Source organism: Musa acuminata, chromosome BXJ2-7 (assembly GCF_036884655.1).
Source record: "Musa acuminata AAA Group cultivar baxijiao chromosome BXJ2-7, Cavendish_Baxijiao_AAA, whole genome shotgun sequence".
Taxonomy (NCBI): Eukaryota; Viridiplantae; Streptophyta; class Magnoliopsida; order Zingiberales; family Musaceae; genus Musa; species Musa acuminata.
Window position 1 is genome coordinate 1,016,636 of NC_088344.1, and position 20,456 is coordinate 1,037,091.

The 20,456-nt window shown below is 38.7% G+C and overlaps 2 protein-coding genes across 5 annotated transcripts; both read left to right on the forward strand.

Moving 5' to 3' along the window:
* Positions 1–3,041: 3,041 nt before the first annotated feature.
* On the forward strand, positions 3,042–14,598 carry LOC135616506 (protein ETHYLENE-INSENSITIVE 2-like). 4 transcript variants are annotated; one of them, XM_065115759.1, is made up of 8 exons: positions 3,042–3,197; positions 3,888–4,705; positions 5,192–5,278; positions 5,401–5,508; positions 5,603–5,815; positions 6,725–6,907; positions 10,288–12,942; positions 13,994–14,598. In XM_065115759.1, the coding sequence occupies exons 2-8, from the start codon at positions 4,478–4,480 to the stop codon at positions 14,363–14,365; spliced, it is 3,846 nt and encodes a 1,281-aa protein (XP_064971831.1). In that variant the 5' UTR covers positions 3,042–3,197; positions 3,888–4,477; the 3' UTR covers positions 14,366–14,598. The 4 variants fall into 4 exon arrangements, with proteins under 4 accessions (XP_064971831.1, XP_064971832.1, XP_064971834.1 ...); XM_065115760.1 differs by having other exon boundaries at positions 6,731–6,907; XM_065115762.1 differs by lacking the exon at positions 6,725–6,907.
* Positions 14,599–15,764: 1,166 nt separating this feature from the next.
* LOC135616507 (large ribosomal subunit protein eL15z-like) lies at positions 15,765–19,309 on the forward strand. Its single transcript, XM_065115764.1, has 4 exons — positions 15,765–15,920; positions 16,012–16,178; positions 18,633–18,830; positions 18,930–19,309. The coding sequence occupies exons 1-4, from the start codon at positions 15,917–15,919 to the stop codon at positions 19,173–19,175; spliced, it is 615 nt and encodes a 204-aa protein (XP_064971836.1). The 5' UTR covers positions 15,765–15,916; the 3' UTR covers positions 19,176–19,309.
* Positions 19,310–20,456: the final 1,147 nt, after the last annotated feature.

Here is a 20,456-nt window from a genome sequence, read left to right on the forward strand (position 1 = left end):
CAAACAGCTTGGAACTCATTTGACATTTACTTCATGGAAGCATATCAAAACATCTCCAGATCATGAACCTGCCAACTCATTAAGTAGAATAAACCGGCCGATCGATCGAATCGCGTGCCGAATGAGGTGCACACAAGAGACATTTATCCCACTTACATCATCATAATATAGATCCAAGTCTGAATTCAGAACATGTTCTTGATAGAAGTGGAAACATATTAATTTGGCACTTGCCAAGTGGTTCCTTCGAGTCCAATTTGATTCCTCTACCAGTTGTTTCAGCTTTCATCCTTTGACTAGATGATGTAGTACCAAACTAGTGGCGTTGGAGTGATCCATCGGCCATTACTTATTCCCCAAAGTCCTCCTCTTTGGCCAACAAAGATTAGTCGGTAGGTGGACAAAGCCTCAAAGAAAGAGCCAGTTGTTCTTGGTGAGGGATACCAAGACTAGTTTTAGCTGATCTTGGCATGAAGACAGGCTCAGATTTCATTGTGAATGCTTCCCAAAGAACAAACATGGTGTAATAAAATCCCTCCACCATTGTTTGGAACTTCTCATTGTTATATAGTAAGCAGCTTTTGTACATCAATTGGATGAGCAGCACAAGCATGCATAGGAAACATTTAGTTATTAGTTAGTGCAAAAAACTTAATATTTTTATATTGTATCACAATAATCTCTATGTATCCACTTCTAAACATGATTAGCATTTATTTATTTGAGTTATATATAATATAAAATATTAAGAGTAGCCATAAATTAATTTTTAACATCCTAATGAGTTCTTAATGAATATAAATATAAATTAATTTCAACTGGTAGTAAATAACAAAGATATGCCCAAGTTTTTATGCTGTAAAGAACTGTGCCATCTGCACTCAACTGCATAGCCCTTTATATAAGATTTATATGGCCAGATTGGAGAAATCTACCTCACTCCATTGCTCAACAAGCCAACAGCAGCAAGAGCAAAAATATCCATTGGGAGAGTGCAAATAGAATGTCCCACTGAATCAGATAGGGATCAAAAGTCACACACACCCTTTTTGTTTGCTCTCATTCCAAAAGATGGAAGTGATCCATCCACTGGCCCCACCTTCCACTTTTTCTTCAATCATCCTAAGGGAGATATTAATGAGAACTTGAAGAGAATCCATAATGTACTTACTATATAGTAGTAGGTTGTAGCTTTTAAATATCATCTTACAAATTTCTAATTATAAATAATTAATTTGGTTGCTGTATATGCTTCCAGACTCATTTATTTTATACATTTTACTGCCATAATTTTAGTGTACCTGACTAACCTATCTTGCATTTAGTGATCAAAATCTAATCCTACAAATTTAACACCTAAAACTTTAGTTCAACACTAATACATCAAACTCACAAATCAAAATCTCATCTCATAAATTAAAAAAGTGCTAGTTAGCTCATCAATTAATTTGGCTTATAGAAAAATTCAAGTTTGATTTAAGACCTATAACCAAAAAAAACTATTTATGTATTAATGAGGTGATGTCAGTGTGAGTGAACACATTCCCATCACATCACCATAAAATTTTTGAGTTGTTTCATTCAGTACAGATAATAATACTGTCTTTTTGGTTCTCCTATTGAAGGAAAAGAAAGAAAAAAAAGGCTCCACCCTCATTTCAACTTCACAGCTAACCACCTGTTCTTATCAATCCCTACCATCAATGCAATCAATGAGATCATCAAAAGTCAACCACACAATATCAGATTTTGTCTTGTTACTAAATCTTCTGCCTGAAGAAATCCTATTCTTAATAAAATATTTATGGATGTAAATTAATTTAATTTGAAGTAGGACAAGTTGTACATATGCCAATGGCTTGATCCAATCTAACTCTATAATTAGAACTTAGGTTTCACCTTAGAATTAGATTGAGATAGACTAGGTTAGATTGGTCCATCCAATTAGCATTTTAGCAAATTAGCTGTGAATTTAGATCTAATTTATTAAGTTCAATAAATTAGATTTGGATTAGGTCACATTTTGTCCTCTCTTTTTCACATATGGGAGACTTTCATATTATATGTCTTTTCTTTCGTTATCGACTCTTATCATTAGATTAGATCGTTATATTTTGTTTATCTTTTCAGACTCTCAAATCTTTTAATTTTTAAGTTATATTTACTTAAATGGACTTAGATAATCAATACATATATTATTTTAAAATATACTAATAATATTCTTAGTTACTATATAATTAATTTGATGTACGAAAACATTATAAGCCTAATTAGAAATATCGTAATAAATCTAATTTTGAATGATCTAATTGGTTGAGTAAAAAATATATTTTTTTATCAGATTAAATTTTAGGTCCATAGGAAAGATCCAAAATGTGAGGCTTTAAAAAAAAAATCTAATTATATATATTTTTTTTCCTGAGATTTTTTTTCTAAAAATCATTACAGAAATATGCGCAAATAAAATATCCATTATTATTCTAAACATGGCACAAACGAGACAGAAGGAAAGAAAACGTGGGGCGGCTGAGTCACAGGTCTCATCCCGCCACAGAATTCCAAGCACTGCGTCGTCACCCATACATATCATCAAACCGAGGACCACATCATCGTCATCATCATCATCATCATCATCATCATCATCATCTCCTTCAACCCCGTCATTAAAGCCCACGTCGCGACCTATCAACCGTCCATGGGTGGACTCTGTTGGACCGCGTTCATTATTTTAATTGTACTCAAAATCCAACTCGTACTCCACTAACTTTCTACCCACCCGCAAACCCACCTTTGAAATGGTTGCTTCTATTTGCGGGTCCCACTAGACAAAGTAGTTGGGCAACGTGTGGCGTAGGTTCGACCCGTGGAATTTTTGATGACATCAGAACCAACGCACCGGTCCTCTAATTGGATTTTCAAGCGGGTCCCGGGTGACTCCTGCGTTATATCCAATCGAAAGGCAGGTGGAGTGGATGGTAGAGCGGCGATGGTAGAGTGGCAAGGTGAAGGGCAGAGGAATCTTCCGGAAAAGAAAAAGAAGAGAATAAAAAGAAAAAGGCTTGGGAGTGGCTCCTCTTCCTCGTGTTCCTCTTCCGCTTGCTCTCCTCCTCTTAATTCCCTTTTGGTGAAAGAGAAGGGCGGATCGGGTAGGGTTCCGTCGTGGTGTGCAGAATCCCGCCCCTTGGAGTGAGTTTGAGGTACAATTTTCTTCTCCCCGTCCTAGCCAATAGATTCAAGTCCTTTTCGTCTCGATCTTGAAGGTCTCCCGATCCGAGGGCAGCTGACCGGAGGATTTCTTGCTTGTTCTGTTCCTTGGCTTGCTCGATCCGATTGGCTCTCTCCCGCTGGGGCTTTTCGAGCTCGGCCGGCTCGTATTTGGTCCTTTTAGCGGAAGATCTGTTTGTGCTTGTGCTCTTTGAGTGGGATTAGTTGATTTACAAACTGCTGTTCAATCGTTGTCGTTCTTGGGTCGGTGGAGTGAGAAGTGTAGGCATAGAGATGAAGGGTATTGTTGGGATATACGAGCTTCCAGAGGAGGAGGAGCTAAGCGATCAGTATATTCGAAGGAAGGTTTGGATGAATTCGGTATCTATTTTGCTGTCTGATTTGTTGCGGTTAGACTGTCGACAATCAACTTTACACGGTCCTCTCTTCATATATTCTAGAGTTGTCACTAATATTTATTAAGCTACTAATTTAAGATGTTCTTGCCTCCTAAAGAGGTAGTTTTGAAACGAACTAGCCCCTCCATATTTGGAGGATCTTGTTGATATATTGTTTGAGGTGTTAAGATTATGTTGTTTAGATTTTTTGTTTTGTTTTGTTTTGCACATCTGTCATTTCTCCGGTCATTTAATGTTATTACAAGGTCACCGATGTTATTGCAGGTGGTCAGAAAAGGAATGTGATATTTGTGAAAAGCCATTAGCTCTGGATGTCCCATCGGCTATTGTGAAGGCCACTGATCTGAATCTTACTCATCAACGCTTATGTGTTATCGTGATGTATTCCAACAAATTTAACATGACCTAAGATTTGTTGGGTCTAATGTAAAAGAAGCCTGCAGCTTCCTCAATCTATCATCTTTCTGTATGTTGGGCGGTTTTCCTTGATGTCATGTAGGCAACATCAGTTTGGCATCAATTTTGCTGTTGTTTGCAGGAGCATTATATGCTTCTGTTAGATGTGGATATTCTGGTGGATGAAATTTTAGCTTGCATTTCTTGATTAAGGTGCAGAAGTGACTGAAAGTGATTTTTTTTGCCTTCCACACTTACAAAAATAGTGGATGGTTAACACTGAAAGTTCTGTTGTTGCTCTTTCTGCTGAATTTGAATTGAATGAAGTATCTAGCTTGAGTCATCAGCGTCTCTAATCAAGTGATTGCTTGTTCTCAAATTGATCTTTGTGAAAAGGTCTTTTCCTAGTTGGAGGCATAACACATTAGTGCCGTTACTACAGAAGCTCTTTCTAAGCAATGGAAACAGCTGGACACGTAGCATCTAATCTTTTCCCTTCTCTTGGTCCTGCACTTATGATATCTATGGGATATATTGACCTTGGAAAGTGGGTGGCAGCTGTGGAGGGCGGGGCCCGATTTGGATATGATCTTGTGTTCTTAGTACTCTTCTTCAATTTAACTGCAATTTTTTGCCAGTACCTTGCGACATGTGTTGGCATGGTCACACAAAAGAATCTTGCCCAGGTACTATTTTGCAATCCTGTTTGCTCCTAGGTTTTTGTGTACTTTTGTTAAAGCCTGTTTATATTTCCTCAGTTCTTCCTAAATCAATAGCATATCAGTTTTGGTGGTGCTAAGGAAGAACAATTGCCTTCAAGAATAATGCTGAATTGGGAGTCTAATATTAATTTTTTGATTTGTTTCTTCAAGTCCAAAAATTAGAAAAAATGAATAAAATTTGGCACATAAAAAGAAAGATAATCAAAGAGGATGCCAGATTGGAATTCCTCTGAACCATAACTATTCGAGCTGCCCTCGCATCCTGAATATATTGCCTAAAATACAAACTCCAAACTGCTAATCTGAACAGTTTTCAAAATCTGAATGTACAACCTAGATTTTATGAGCTTACTATTGTTTTCTCCTTACTCTATGGTGGCAAGGTTAAGTTCTTATTCGTTGACCAGATATGCTAAAATTTGTTGAATTCTTGTGTTGATTGTGCAAAAGATTTGCAGCGAGGAATATTGCAGATCGGCATGCATAGCATTGGGAGTTCAAGCAGCATTATCCATGATTACTTCTGAACTTACTATGGTACTTTTTGTGTTATACTATTTAGACTGTCTCCTTTTCTTTCATTTTTTTGTTATTTTGCTTTGATATATCGGTCCAATTTGATGTTTTCTCACTGTGGATGCTCATGTTGTTTGTTTCAGATACTGGGAATTGCATATGGGATCAATCTTTTAACCAGTGTTGACTTATGGGCGTGCATCTGTTTAGCTGCAGTCGGTGCTGTTTTCCTGCCATTTATCACCTTGTTGGTAAGTTTTGTACTCAATCTTCTTTCCATCAACAGTTTGATGTTGAAGAGACATGAGAGAAATCTAAAGCGTACAAATACTGCTGGAGGTACAGGGGAAAAGGTTGAATGAAGAAATATACATAAGCATAGCAGGGTTTTCTTTGCTATTTTATGTACTTGGTGTACTAATTAGTCAACCAGAAATCCCTCTTGTTATGGATGTGATTTTTCCCAAGCTGAGTGGCGAAAATTCCTACTTGCTTATGGCTCTTCTTGGTTCAAATATAATGGCACATAACTTCTATATCCAATCTTCAATTGTCCAGGTAAAGTTGCTAGAGTTTTCTTATTAAATTTTATTTAAAAATGTTTCATTATTTGCATATTTTTATTATAATATTTATATATACAAAATAGTCCCAAAATGGCCTCTGCAAATGTAGAGAGCAACTTGCAAGTTCTTTTCACTTTGACTATGAAAGGTACCAAAATTATAAATTATCATTACCAGTGTGCCACTTGATCTTGTATCATTATTCTGCTTGCCACTTTATGGAAATAATCTTAAGCCAACATGAAAAGTGGTAATAACCATCATGTCTAATTCTCACTGCTCGAGGCTTATTAACTTTTACTGCATTATGAAGGTTATAAAGAAAAAGAATGACCAATAGAGTTTCAAGATAATAGTAACTATGAATTTTTGGTTTATCATCAAAATTGCATCGGAGTTAGCTGTATTTTTCATATCTACAGTGTAAAAGTAGAAAGGAACCTATAATTCTAAAACTTGAGCCACTTGACATTGTAGGAGAAAACTAATTTCCTCATGTTCTTGCATATGGTCTTTTCAGCATGGCAAAAGATTGTGTTTTAAAAAAGTTTTCATCAACTTTTCTATCAACGGTCTTGTACTTAAGCAGTATCATTAACTAGAACATGGTATGAAGCAAATATCTAAGTACCTGTCCATATTGAAGGTATTACTTTGATATGGTTGGCTGCTATTGTATTGAACGGGTAAATGCTACTTGGTATAATTAATATGGTTCAATATTTGAACCTTGATATGAAGTAAAACACATTGTGCAGAAAATCCTATTTCATGTAACCATAATTAAGTACAGCTTTATTTTGTAGTAATACTTTACATTATCCTTTGAATGACTTTTTCCTACTTGTACTTAAAATGTCTTGAGGGTTCCGTATGTTAATACTAATTTAGTTGTGTTCAGCGGCAGAGGGTACTTCCATATGCTACAATGGGTGCCTTATTTCATGACCATTTTTTCGCGATCGTGTTCATTTTTACCAGCATCTTTCTGGTGAATTATGTCCTGATCAACTCAGCAGCAGCATTTTTTAACAGTACAGATATTGTGTTCAGTTTTCAAGATGTTTCTTTGCTGATAGACCAGGTTAATATTCTTTCTTACTGTCTGCTTCACGAAATTGAGATCTTCTGCTGTGAATTGTTTTGCTTGTTATAACTCAAGTCTGAATCTTTTGATCCATATTCTATAATTGAGTAGTCCAGAGTTTTCATTAAGTATTTTCACTTATTCACCGATATCCAGATGAATCTTTTCTCTAAGGCTTAACTTTTGATGCAAGATTTTAGTTCACTCAAAACTTGTAACTTTTATTAGTGATTGTAAAATAACATTGTTTCACATCCAATGAAGAATGTCTTCTTTCTTCTAGTTGATTCTATTTGAAGGGCCCTCCTCACTGCCACTTATTTGATTATGAAGAAAAGGCTTTTTATTGAGTTTCTTATCATAATTCCTTGTGAGGAAGGATGGTTCAGAACTGATCCATGAGGAAGCTTTGGAATGAACTGACTCATGGAAGCTTTGTTCCATTGTGAGGCCCTGGGATAGGATAGAGGACGGGAGCGAAGGCATGTGAGAAGAAAGATGAAACATGGACCAATTGCAGATGCTTCACATGGAGATGACAGAGAAAAGCCATATAGGACTGTGCTAGGTCATGAAATGCTTAAAATTATGGAAATGACTTAAAAAAAAAACTGTTTAGGAGTGTGCTGCCTAGCAACAGTTAAACATTGATTGATACATGTTGCACAGATTTACTGGTCTGTTCAGTTACTGGCAGTTACTGGTACATGGACTAGGTGTACTGGTGGTGGTACCAAGTATACCACTGGTTACACAATAAATATTGGGAGTCCAATATTTGCCCCATACCTAACCTGTATCAACTAGTAAATCTAACCTGGTTCATTTCCAGTCCCACCCATCCAAAATGGGTCTTTTGTTAAAATTTCAGTGAAAGATGCATTTCAAACTGTTGTTTGCATTTTCTTCACTTCCTCTTGCACTCATTTCCTCCTAAGCTTCACATCTCAATTAAGAGAGGAATTTCTTTTCCAAATAAAAGTCGGTGATTTAAAAAGCATTAGGCGCCAAAAGACGTCAATGTCCAAAAACGCCCGAGGCACTAGGCACTCGCCTGAACGAAGTGAGGCACTAAAATATAAAAATTTATAATATAATTAATAAATCTAATTATTTAATATTTTAAATAAAAATATTCTATTAAATTAAGAAAAACTAATAAATACAAATATTGTTACTAGTATACATTTACCAATATCCTGTATACTGTTAACAGTATACTATCGAAAGAGAATAGAAGAGTGTAAGGGAAGACCAAGGGTGCTGACTAAGAAAAGCGGGAGCGGCAACGGCGAGCGACGACAGTGGCAGCGGTAGCAGCGGGAGCGGGAGAGGCAACAATGGCAGCGACAGCGGCAAGTGGCGACAGTGGCAGTGGTAGCAGTGAGCAGCGGGAGCGGGAGCGGGAGCGACGAGCGGAGACAGTGGCAACGGTAGCAGCGGTAGCTGGAGCAGCGACAGTGGCAGCGGTAGCAAGAGCAGCGACCGTGGCAGCGATAGCGTGAATGGTGAGCGGGGTTAGGGTTGGGGAAGTCGCACTGATATCGGTGCTTTAGTTGGTTCGATTGAACCAACTAAAGCACCGGAGACCGAACTAGACCTAAAACGCTGGTTCGGTCGCCTGGTTTAACCCAGGCGCTCGCCCGAAGCGCTCGGTGCCTGGGCTCGGGCGAGCGCCCAGGCGGCGCCTCTTTGAAGCGCACTGCCTGGAAATGAAGCAAGGCGCTCGGGCGCGGCGCCTCTTTGAAGCGCGCTGCCTAGAAATGAAGCGAGGCGCTCGGGCGCTCGCCGCCCGAGCGCCTATTGAAATCATTGATAAAAGTTAGTTTGAACTTAATTTTTTCTTCATTTCATCATTAATATATCTTTTGTTACTTCAATACATTAATGAGAAACTACTGATTCAAGTGAACCAAGGTTGGGTTTGCACATATCTAGCCTAGATTAATTTGGATTAAAGTCTCCACTGAGATTTAGGCAGCTATGCATTTAATAGTTGGATTTGCAAACTAGATCCCTACCAGCATGGATTTCATGGATTATAATGTTGCATAGGTAACTGGTCTGACTGAGGGATCGTATTGCTCACAAATGTAGCATAGTAGTAGTATACTTATCTATAAAACCTTTTTGCCATTTCTCGTGTGTTTTCTTCATCATTTTCAGATCTTGTACATTGACCATGAATATTTAGCTGTTGTTGTACTTGTATTCCTAGCTTGGATAATTATGTTACGTTGTCATGGAAGAACAGAAGTGAGTTTGATCCTGAATTTACATATGATAAATATCTTAAGAAACTGGGTTATTACATGGAGCACAAGATAAAACTGAAAAAAAAAATCATGCTTAAAAAGATGTAAATCATGCTTAAAAAGATGACTACATCATTCTGATAGACTCGGTCCTTTTGTTGATAGTGATAGAGCACCCTAGCAAGCACTTCCTGAAGATGTTCCAACCAAGTTGGTACTAGTTTCATCCAAAAGTTTGTTGTCAAATGTCTTGGAGGCCACCATGTATTAGTAAAGATTACAAAGAGAAGATAAACCTACTTTTGCTTACCGGTGGCAACTAGGATTGACATATTAACTGTAATGGTTCGACCAAAAACTTCGACAACTCAAAAGTGAACTTCCGTTGGTTATAATTTATGGACCATGTGGAGCTAGTGGATCTAATATTAGATTTTCATTAAGTACTATATAAACTTTCATTTAATGATCTAATGCAACTTCCTCAGAGCCTTGGCCACTAGTATTCTTTTCAGTCTTCACAAGGAACACCAACTAGAGGAAACATTTGTTGCTTTTAACTTGCTAGTTCTTGGATTCTCTGCAATCAGTTGCACAATGCCTAGGAAATACCTCGTTCAGGTGCACAGTGTCTGGGAAATCTCGTGGCCTTTCAGTCTGGAACAAAACCAGTGCTAGCAGGAATCTGGTACTCCAGCAGAAAGTTCAAATTACATATTTACATCTGAATTGTTTGGCCATCCAATAATCACAACTGGGTTGGTACACTGATCCAGTGAGACCTGTATTTTTTTTTTTGGTAACGATCAGCTTATCGAATTTCCACACAATCTTGCTTCACTTCTTTGCTCATTGTATGGAAAACTATTACTTAATTGTTTAATTACCTGAGTTATTAAGAATGTGATCTATGTAAGTCATCAGTTCATGTAGTATGCATTTTAAAGCACTTTAAAATTATGCATTTTTTAACATTTGTTTATGATGATGTCTTTTACTTTTTGTCTATCTTGTCAGTATAAGTTCGTAAAACAGGTAGATTGAGAAATGCGTAGGGGTCATGAATAGATATCATCTATTGGCAGACTCATAACTTCTGTATATTTATTTGTATTTTTGCAGGTTTTTGGGACTCCTATTGCACCTATCGCAATTTTTCTGGTCCTCCTCTTCTCTAGTCAGATTACTTCTCTAACTTGGAATATTGGAGGGCGACTGATCTTGCAATATCTTTTTGGTGCAAACCTCTCATCGTGGGTTCATCATTTCTTTGTTAAAGCTCTTTCCGTTGTTCCAGCTCTCTGCTGCGCAACATGTGCAGGTTCTGAAGGGATATATCAGTTGCTTATTTTCTGTCAAATCATACAGGCTATGCTTCTTCCATCTTCCGTGATTCCCCTTTTTAGAGTCGCATCATCAAGATCACTAATGAGAGCCTTTAAAATCTCATGGCATATGGAAATCTTGGCTCTGTTCGCATTTTTTGGAATGCTTGCATCAAATGTCATCTTTATAACAGAAATGTTATTTGGAAATAGTAGTTGGATCAACAACCTTGGAGGAACTATGGGAACCACTGCGAGAGTCCCATATGCTGTTATTCTTCTTCTTGCCTGTACATCAATAGTTTTCATGCTGTATTTGGCAGTTACACCATTGAAATCCGTGAGTGACGGGCCTGAAAATGAAATATGGACCTCGCATACCTGGAAGTATCAGCATGAGTTGTCTGAGGTAAGGGAAGACGACGATCAGGATAAAATTGCATCTGATGAAGATCAAATGTTTCCAGCGGAACCTACCTTGGAGAATTCCACAGAGAGCCTTCATGATAAATCAGTTATTGAGGTGAATCTTCTGCAGTCTGGTACAACCATGGATCCTGAAGATGAGCATTATCAATCTCACAATTCCAATGACAATGGTCCTTGCACTTCCCCTGTTTATTCTACCGTGGAACCAATACCCATTAATGAAGTTGACTTGGAAACTGTGGATAAGTTGTCTGCTGGTAATTCATCAGATCCCAGTGTATTAAAAAGAGTTGATCAGATGGAACCAGTTCAAAAAGACTTGGCATTAGAAGGGGATAATTACACAGATAAAGATAGCGAAGGGACTTTGGAGCTTGAGGAGTCTCTCAGGGAACCTATGTCAGCAACAGCAACTGAGGATTCAGGATCTGTTCATTGTGTCAAAGTACAAGGTTTTGATGGTGGTAATGGCAGCGGAAGCTTGTCCAAACTGTCTGGATTAGGTCGTGCAGCTCGACGTCAGTTGGCAGCCATCTTGGATGAATTCTGGGGTTACCTTTTTGATTTTCATGGGAAGCTAACACAAGAAGCCATGGTTAAAAAGTTTGATGTTTTATTGGGAATGGATACAAAAGCAGTTAATTTTTCTGTGAAAATGGATGCAGTAACAGAGTCCTCTAATAGTTTCTTTAAAGATACAGATAGGGCAACGATTTTCCCAGCCAATTCAATTGAATATAACTCTCCTAAGGGAAGGAACTTGTCCAGTTTAGAGTTCCTTTATGGAGCTAAGATGGGAATGACATCTTGGTCTCATGACATGCATCTATCAAATACTCCTTTGCAAAGCTCGTCTAGCAGCCTACTTGAGCCTGTACAAAAGACTTACTCCAGCTTGCACCTGCCTCAGTATTCTGATAATCGGGATTACCAGCCAGCAACAATACACGGGTACCAGATTGCATCTAATTTAAAAGGAATTGGTGCAGGGAGAAGTCCTTATTCCTCATATGCTTCACTGGACCCTCCAACTACTATCAAATCTGCTGTGCCTTTTGTTCCAAGTCTCAGAGATTCAGTCTCGTATGCACATAGGCAGGCTGGACTGAACTCACTTAGAACATCTGGTTTGCACAACCCAACAGTGTCTAGAGCAAGCGGAGTGCAAATAGAAGCCCCTTATTATGATCACGGCTTTGTTGAATCTATAGAGAGTGTTGACTCTTCTTCCTATGCAAAGAAATACCATAGCTCTCCAGACATTTCTGCACTTATTGCTGCTAGCAGGAATGCTTTGATGAATGAGATGAAGTGGGGCGAACCTATTGGTCCCAAGCCATTCTTGGGTCGGATGACATCTGGACAGTCACAATTTAACCCTTTATCCAAGACTGGATTTCCTTTGGCATTTGATGAAATTTCTCCACCCAAACTCCATGAGGATGTCTTTTCTCTTCAGTCAAACTTGAACCAAAGTGCTAAGTCTCTTTGGTCCAGACAACCATTCGAACAATTATTCGGTGTGATGAATAGAGAGCAGAGTAGGGGGGATGAATCACTTAATGACAGAACGAGAATTGCTTCTAGAGAAACTCTTTCGTATTCAGAGTTGGAAGCTAAGTTACTCCAAGCTCTCCAATTTTGTATTGTGAAGCTCCTGAACTTGGAGGGATCAGACTGGCTGTTTAGACAAAACGGTGGCTGTGACGAGGAACTTGTTAATCAAGTGGTTTTGAATGTGAAAACATTGCGAGAATCCGGAACTCATGAAATTAATCAGTTGTACTCCAGTGAGATTCAGTACTTGTCTTCAGTTCGAAAGCCTATTTTGGTCCAGAAAAACGAGGATGCAGATTCTGCTTTTCCTTTGTCATTGCCTAATTGTGGTGAGAGTTGTATATGGCGTGCATCCCTGGTTGTGAGTTTTGGAGTTTGGTGTGTTCGGCGCATCTTGGAGCTGTCGCTTGTGGAGAGTCGGCCAGAGCTTTGGGGAAAATACACTTATGTTCTCAACCGCCTTCAGGTAAAACTACCCCAGGACATTAATTAGAAAGTCTCTATTGTTTGACTGACAGGAAAGAAACTGTAATTAAATAATTGGTCTGAACAGTAACAAAAATACAAGATAATAGTGTTTGCTGCTAATTAATTCAAACAAATAATTATTCCAATCATTGATGTCCTTCGTAAGCACTTTGCTTCCTGGCACAAAATGCAGTGGCTAGTAATACAAGTGAGCGGTCCCCTCTTGTATCGAAGCCAGTAAGATTTTTTTTTTTTTTGACTAAATTCATTTATTCAGTTAAGATGTCACCCTAGAGGAAATGGCAAATTGAACATCAATGAGTAACACCTAAATTGAAGTAAGTTGCTACTATTGGCATGTCATTGGATTAACTTTATCTTGTAGATGGACATAGATATTGTTAGCGATTACCAATTAGCATGTGCATGCCCACACACATAAGAAGGTAAACGTACTTCCACGATATGCAGATTCAAGAAAAATTCTCACTCAGTTTCAAACTTGGAAGGTAAAAAAGGTATGACTTGCTTAAATCTCTCTATGGATGAGACTGCCACTCTTTTATGTATGCCACCCTATGCCTGCTGGAACTAGCTAAAATTGGCCTAGGTATAGTGAAAAATGCCTGGAACTGGCACAACACAGCTCAACATGGCACTCCCTGTTCCAGCTGAAACTTGAATCCTTAGTTATGAGGTCATCATATGGGCTCCACTTGGTTCACTTATTAGTTCCAATTATATCTTTTACCAAGCCATTCTATGATCGCTTTCTCAGTCTGCAACATTTCTTATTTTACCTCTTGCATCTTCATGTGCACTCAATTGTCTTTTGTGTAAATTAAGTCAATATTTTCCTTATTTGCATTTAAAAGACCAACCTTGGAGTGTTTGTCAGCTGTGAACTTTCATAGCTGTAAAAACAATCAATGTCATTCATAGTATCCTTAGTAAATCATCATCGGTCATAGGAGCACACTGTTGTTTTCCCACCATTATTCTCTTTGACAAGGCCCTGCACATTGAGTATCTTGTCTCATTTAATACAGGGAATTCTTGATCTTGCATTCCTGAAGCCCCGGCGTCCCCTTGCCAACTGTTTATGTTTTGAAGAACAACTAAAAGATATGAAGACTTTCAACTGCTCATTGCCAAATATATCATACAAAATTGGAAAACCAATCAAGGGATCCTTTACGACAGCAAATATGATTCTCGATATCATTAAAGATGTTGAAATTGCAGTTGCTGGTCGCAAGGGCCGGACAGGCACTGCAGCAGGGGATATTGCATTTCCGAAAGGGAAAGAAAACTTGGCTTCGGTGTTGAAGCGATACAAGCGTCGGCTCTCAAACAAGTTTCCTGGAGCCCATGAAGGTACTTCAGCTCGCAAGACCCCTGCAAATTCCTTGGTTTTATAGCATGCAAGGAAAGATGCTGTTAGAAATTTAGGAGTCATGAGTTTTTTCGTTGAAAAACGTTTTAGGTTTCAGAGTTTGTTGGGTTTTTCCCTTCCAGGTTTCCCATTCCATATATTTGTATAAGAATTACAAGCATATTAAGTGGAGAAGAAAAGGGCAAACAGAAATATGGATGCTTCTTTGTTTTACCAACATTTTTTCACAAGCAATTTCGGATCTTCCTTAGAAATTAATAGATTTGTTTCCTTCTACTTGTATCAAACATAACATTCCTGCAGTTACTGCTGAAGAAATCGGAGCCTTTAATTTAAAGTTTGCAGTATAAAAGGTGATGAAATTCATATCAAATTTGTGCCATCAAATCCCTTTTGACTCTTTTTCTTGTTGCAAATCCTTATAATAAATATTTGCTAAGCAACAGATTGGGAAAATGAGCTATGATTTTTCTGCTGTTGTTAAAAGACTAGCAAACTTCTGTGAGGTTCATTTGCTGGGTTTTCTTCTTCTCTGAATTTGTCTTGTAATTCATGTGGAATTGCGAATATCTCTTGTTTATGCATGCAATTGCCTTGTCTTTTTCTCTCTTTTTTGGGCTGCTCCATGTCTTCTCCACCCTTGTTGCTTCCTCTCTTTCTTCTATTCAGCTTCATATTTCAAATCGTGTTTATTATTAGTGTCTAAGCAATGCCTTCTTTACCTTCTTCCTGAACTTTAATGGAGTATTTATCCTGCAACTCGGTCTCCTACTTATTCTGCTGATAAACTTGTAAATGTACTACTCATAACTGAATGTAACACAGAGTGATTGACCTGATTTTGTGGAAAGAGGGAGTGGGCATAAAAACCATGAGCAGTAGTCAATAATGTTTAAGGCGTTTGTGTTTTCTTATGAAACAATCAAAACACCAATCATCTGTGATAAAGTTTGCAATGCATTATTATGTTGCTTTCTGACTGTAACTTGATGAGCATGCCACCTTAACAAAAATGCACACATCTGTTCTGGCAAGTTCATGAGTTTGGCGGTATCCCTTTTCACTGATGCTTGACAAAGTGCAGTGAATCAATCATCTACATGCACTTTTGCTGTCCCCCATCAAATAGTTCGATGAACATTCATTCATCTTGAATAGTTTGTGCTTACCAAGTCCCTGATTCCTCATTCGCATTATTGTGTTTCATTTTATCATCATTCCGTGGCACATTAATTCTAGAAAATTAAAACATATTCATTGATTGAAAAGGGCGACACATTTGGGGGCCCACGGAGCGAAGGCCTGTTGTTGTATGGAGCACATTTGGGCCTCGGCAACGATCCACGCCTACGAAGGCCCACTAAGCCCTGTCCGTAATTGATCGATCACCGTCTATTTTAACGCATGCACGAGATGTAAAGCGCCGCTCAAACCCTAAAAGCACACGAACGGACGGGTGGGATCATACCCGCTCCATCTCGACGGCCAAGGCTTCCCTAAGCACGCACCGCGCTCCCCTTTTAAGCGGACGGGCGCTCACCCCTGCCGAGGGCCGCAGAGGAGTTTCTCCCGTGCCATGGGTCAGTCCTCTCTCTCTCTCTCTCTCTCTCTCTCTCTCGTTGATATATGTGGCATGTTGTTGATCTCATTGTTCTTTTGATGGGGTTTCAGGGGCGTACAAGTACGTGTCTGAGCTATGGAGGAAGAAGCAGTCGGACGTGATGCGGTTCCTACAGCGGGTGAGGTGCTGGGAATACCGCCAGCTTCCCTCGATCGTGCGCGTCACGAGGCCGACGCGACCCGACAGGGCTCGGCGCCTTGGTTACAAGGCCAAACAGGTAGATTGACGTTCGATCTGACCCATGATTTTGTTCTTCCCTGAATCATATCGATGCTATCTTCACGTGTCGTCGTTGGGTTTTTCATGATTTTGTGGGTAATATAGCGTTCTTGAACATTTGTCTCGCTAGTATACTTTTGGCTAGTTTGATTATTGCACGAATTTGTATGGATTGCTCTTGTCATCTATTTATGATTTTGAATGTGTCGTTAGGTTTATGTTGGTTAAATCGATGAACGGTAATCTGTTCCTCTATCTGCTTAATCTTCTTTCGTGTTTTTCACACATAGGAGGAATTTAAGACGAGAGATGAAGCTGTAGCTTCATTGGCTTGATAAGACGAGATGAGATCTCTGTTTGATTTAACCCATAGTTACTAGAAAAAAATTTCCTTTGGAGTAAGTTTGACCTGAAATAAAGCATGACAAGTAACTCGGTTTCATGTACCGGACCTGTTTCAGTCTCTGGCCAGACCGGTTAGTACCTGTCGGTACTAGTCTCTCATCGGACCCTGCTTGCTTGAAAGGGGTGCCCGGGAAAAACGCAGCCAAGCAAGAAAGAGTGGACATGTATTAGTGTCTCAAGGAAGAAGAAGAAGAGGATTGGTGGTGGAGGAAGAGGAGGGAGGAGGAGAAAGGGGTAAGGAGTGGTAGAGGAAGGAGGAAGGAAGAAGAAGCGAGAAGAGGAGGCAGGATGGAGGAGGATGAGAAGAAATCCTACTGGAAGGTAGGGGGTGGCAAACGACAGCAGCTCAGGACCGACTCTGCACTCCTTGCGGACAGGGAAGACTTTAAGTTTTTTTTTTCTTTCAAATGAGTCGGATAGGACCAGTCGAAAAGGATGATATGTCGACCAGTATGTACTGTCCATTTCATACTGGTCCGGGTGAAATGGAGAACCATGAAAAACATCCTTGCTTTGTGATGACCATGTTGTCTATCATAGCTCTTTGCATTTGCTGGAGCACCAAGCTTTGATAAGTTGTTCCCAGATTTAATTCTTAAAAATGAGACAATAGTCTTTATCTCCATGTCATTGAAAAAGGATGTTGATTATTATTTTCTAAATAATTTGCTTTATAATTTTGGTTGAGGATGAAACTTTATTTGGATATCTTAAGTGGTAATCAAGGGTCCCCATTTTTTCAATGACTACTGAATCTCCTAAAGATGTATACATTAATTCTTAGATAAAGCATATGCTGCATCTGTGAATATAAATGTGCATGTGACATTAATCTATTCTGTACATATCCATTCCTGAGCTTTTTGGAATAATTTTTTTTCTCCAACAAAGATGTGAGCTAGGGATAGTTTGTCGTTGTAGATATGCTGCCCTTAGAAAACAGTGCTAGAGCATCTCAGTTAGAATTCATGTGGTGGCATCCTATTAAACCTCTACTGGTAGGCACAATGTACGTAGACTATGAAGTCGAAGTAGTGACTTTGATTTGAACAGTTTATTGGTAAATGAGATATTATGATGTTCTGATTATTCTCGTTCTTTTCTGGGTGAATTAGCAAGAAATAGACCCAGTGAAACAATCTTGTTATCAGTTATGACATTATGAGGAACATATTATGTAGTCCCAGAACTCCTCTGTCCTTGACAACTTGCAACTTGAAATTTCTTTTCACGTCTTTGGTGATTAATCATGATGGTATCATCATATAGGCCTGATCGAAGATAAATATTGAATTTATTGTTGTTACAGACACTACTACTTGTCTGTAAGAGGGTGATTTTCTTGGACAATTAGGGTGGTTGTTGGAGTGGCTGGTTCATCACACAAAGGAGAAAAGTAAGCACCTAATGGCTGTTAACTTTTTCTTTGATTGTTCCAGCGATATGTCTATGTGCACAGGTTGCAGCCTCCCTGTTCAATGAACATAATGTAATCTTGTAGTGGACGTTATGTGTTGGCACCTTTGGCCTACATGCATGTATGCATTTGAGGGTTCTCCATAATTTAAAGGTCCTTTTTCAAACATCTGACACAAGTTTGTGTTTTATAATGAAGATGATCTAAGGTTCTCATGCTTGTCTTCTTTCAATCACAACATCACATAAATTGACTTCTTTCTTCCCTCTTTAACTGCTGTAATAGGAATTTCCCTCCTGTGTGCTGTGTTAGTTTTGGTCTGACTCCCTAGTGATGCAATATGAACTATACTAGTTATTTGTATCTTGTAATTGACCTGTGACCTAATGAAGTTACATCAAGTTGTCTTGCCACATGTTAAGCATTGCCATGTGCTTTGGGTACCGACCACATTTAGAAAAAAATCTTCCCTGTATGCAATCATGTTGGCATTTGACACTTATTTGCCATGACTTGTGGTTCTCAATTCATGTATAACTTAATCAGTTGTCAATGGCACTCACTGGGTAGCATTGCAAATTTGTGTTTATGCTATACCCTTGCTTATGGTGTTATGTGCTTACCATGCAGGGTTATGTGATTTATCGCGTTCGTGTTAGACGTGGTGGCAGGAAGAGACCAGTTCCCAAGGGCATTGTTTATGGGAAGCCCAAGCATCAAGGTATCACTCAGCTTAAGTTCCAAAGAAACAAGCGATCAGTTGCAGAGGAGAGAGCTGGTCGCAAGCTGGGAGGCCTCAGGGTGCTAAACTCTTACTGGGTTAACGAGGTCAGCCGACATTCCTTGTTGGATCATCCTTTATATTATAGTTTTATGCTTTGTCAAAGTCTTCTCAAATAAAACTGTCTTCCATGTCATGTTACACAGGATTCAACATACAAATATTACGAGATCATCCTTATTGATCCATCCCACAGTGCCATTCGCAACGACCCTAGGATCAACTGGATCTGCAAGGGCGTTCACAAGCACCGTGAGCTTCGCGGGCTAACATCGGCTGGCAAGAAGTACCGTGGTCTTCGCGGTAAAGGCCACCTTCATCACAAGGCTAGGCCATCTCGTAGGGCAACCTGGAAGAGAAACCAGACCTTGTCTCTTCGCCGATATCGATAGGATCCCTTGCTCAGCTGATTTGTTCTGGAACTTAATTCATTTTGAACTCCATAAAATTGGTCATCTTTTTGTCAAGCTTGTCCGAACTTGCTTGTTGACGCTGAAACTTTGCATCTAATCTCATTATAGCTCTATATATTTGTCTTTGCAGTAGTAGTCTGTTTGTCTCATCAAGGCTCCTGGAATAGCAAAGTGCTTTGCTATATCTTATTCTATAAAAGAGAAGGGAAGAGAAAGAGGACAATGTAGATGCCAATGCTTTGCATATATGTCGACATCGCATGACATCTATGTCAGCACAGACATAGATGTAGAGCATCTACATCGACACTGATATAGATGCAAAATGGTATCGTTCTACATCTACCCGACGAAAGAGTTGTTCGATATCTGTATAAGCATCGACACATATTATCTCACGTCATCGCTCTTCCTCCATATTCGTAACAGTCACCCGGGGTCCTTATTTGTGTTGTTGTTCGTCACTATCGAAAATGTAATTAGGACGTTGAAATTATCTTTTTTTGTTTATTATTTTTATACTTCCATCGATAAATCGATGATGTTAGAATAAATAGAATTAGATGATTTATAATCATAAAAATTTTAATATAAAGTAAACCTTTTTAATATCTTGATTTTTAGACTTAAAAAATTTACATTTGAATATCTGTAATTATAAGTGAAGTAGTTAATTTCATTTACCTTAACATTTATCAACGAAAGTATAAAAATGATAAGTATCTTAATTACGTTTTTGATGGTGACAGACGACGATGTCATTAGGGGCCATAGATGATTATTGTGGATGAGAAGATAGAGTAACGATGAGAGGTAATACAAAGGGGGAAGAGAAAGAGGATAACTTAGATACCAACGCTTTGCATATATATTAGCGTCGCATGATAACTACGGTAGCACCGACGTAGATGCAAAGTATCTACATCGACACCAACACATGTAGAGCGGTGTTGCAGATTGCATTTGCTCGACGAAAGGGTTGTTTGGTATTTGAGATCTGCGTCGACACCAACACATACAGAGCATCGACATCTGAGTCGTCCTCTTCTTTTGTCTCAATCTCTCGTCATTGTTCTTACTTCATATTCATAACAATCACCTACGACCTTTATTTAGATCATTGTCCGTCACTATCGAAAACGTAATTGAGATGTTGAAATTATCTTTTTATTTATTATTTTCGTACTTCCATCGATAAATCGATGACGTTAGGATATATAGAATTAGATCATTTATAATTAAAAAAATTAATATAAATTT

Excerpts from the sequence above, each read along its gene's own strand:
- LOC135616506 (XM_065115759.1), top strand. The coding sequence starts at position 4,478 with ATGGAAACAGCTGGACACGTAGCATCTAATCTTTTCCCTTCTCTTGGT. Across the intron at positions 5,279-5,400 it reads TTACTTCTGAACTTACTATG|ATACTGGGAATTGCATATGG; the intron begins GTACTTTTTGTG and ends TGTTTGTTTCAG. Across the intron at positions 12,943-13,993 it reads ATGTTCTCAACCGCCTTCAG|GGAATTCTTGATCTTGCATT; the intron begins GTAAAACTACCC and ends CATTTAATACAG.
- LOC135616507 (XM_065115764.1), top strand. Across the intron at positions 16,179-18,632 it reads TTGGTTACAAGGCCAAACAG|GGTTATGTGATTTATCGCGT; the intron begins GTAGATTGACGT and ends CTTACCATGCAG. Across the intron at positions 18,831-18,929 it reads ACTCTTACTGGGTTAACGAG|GATTCAACATACAAATATTA; the intron begins GTCAGCCGACAT and ends CATGTTACACAG.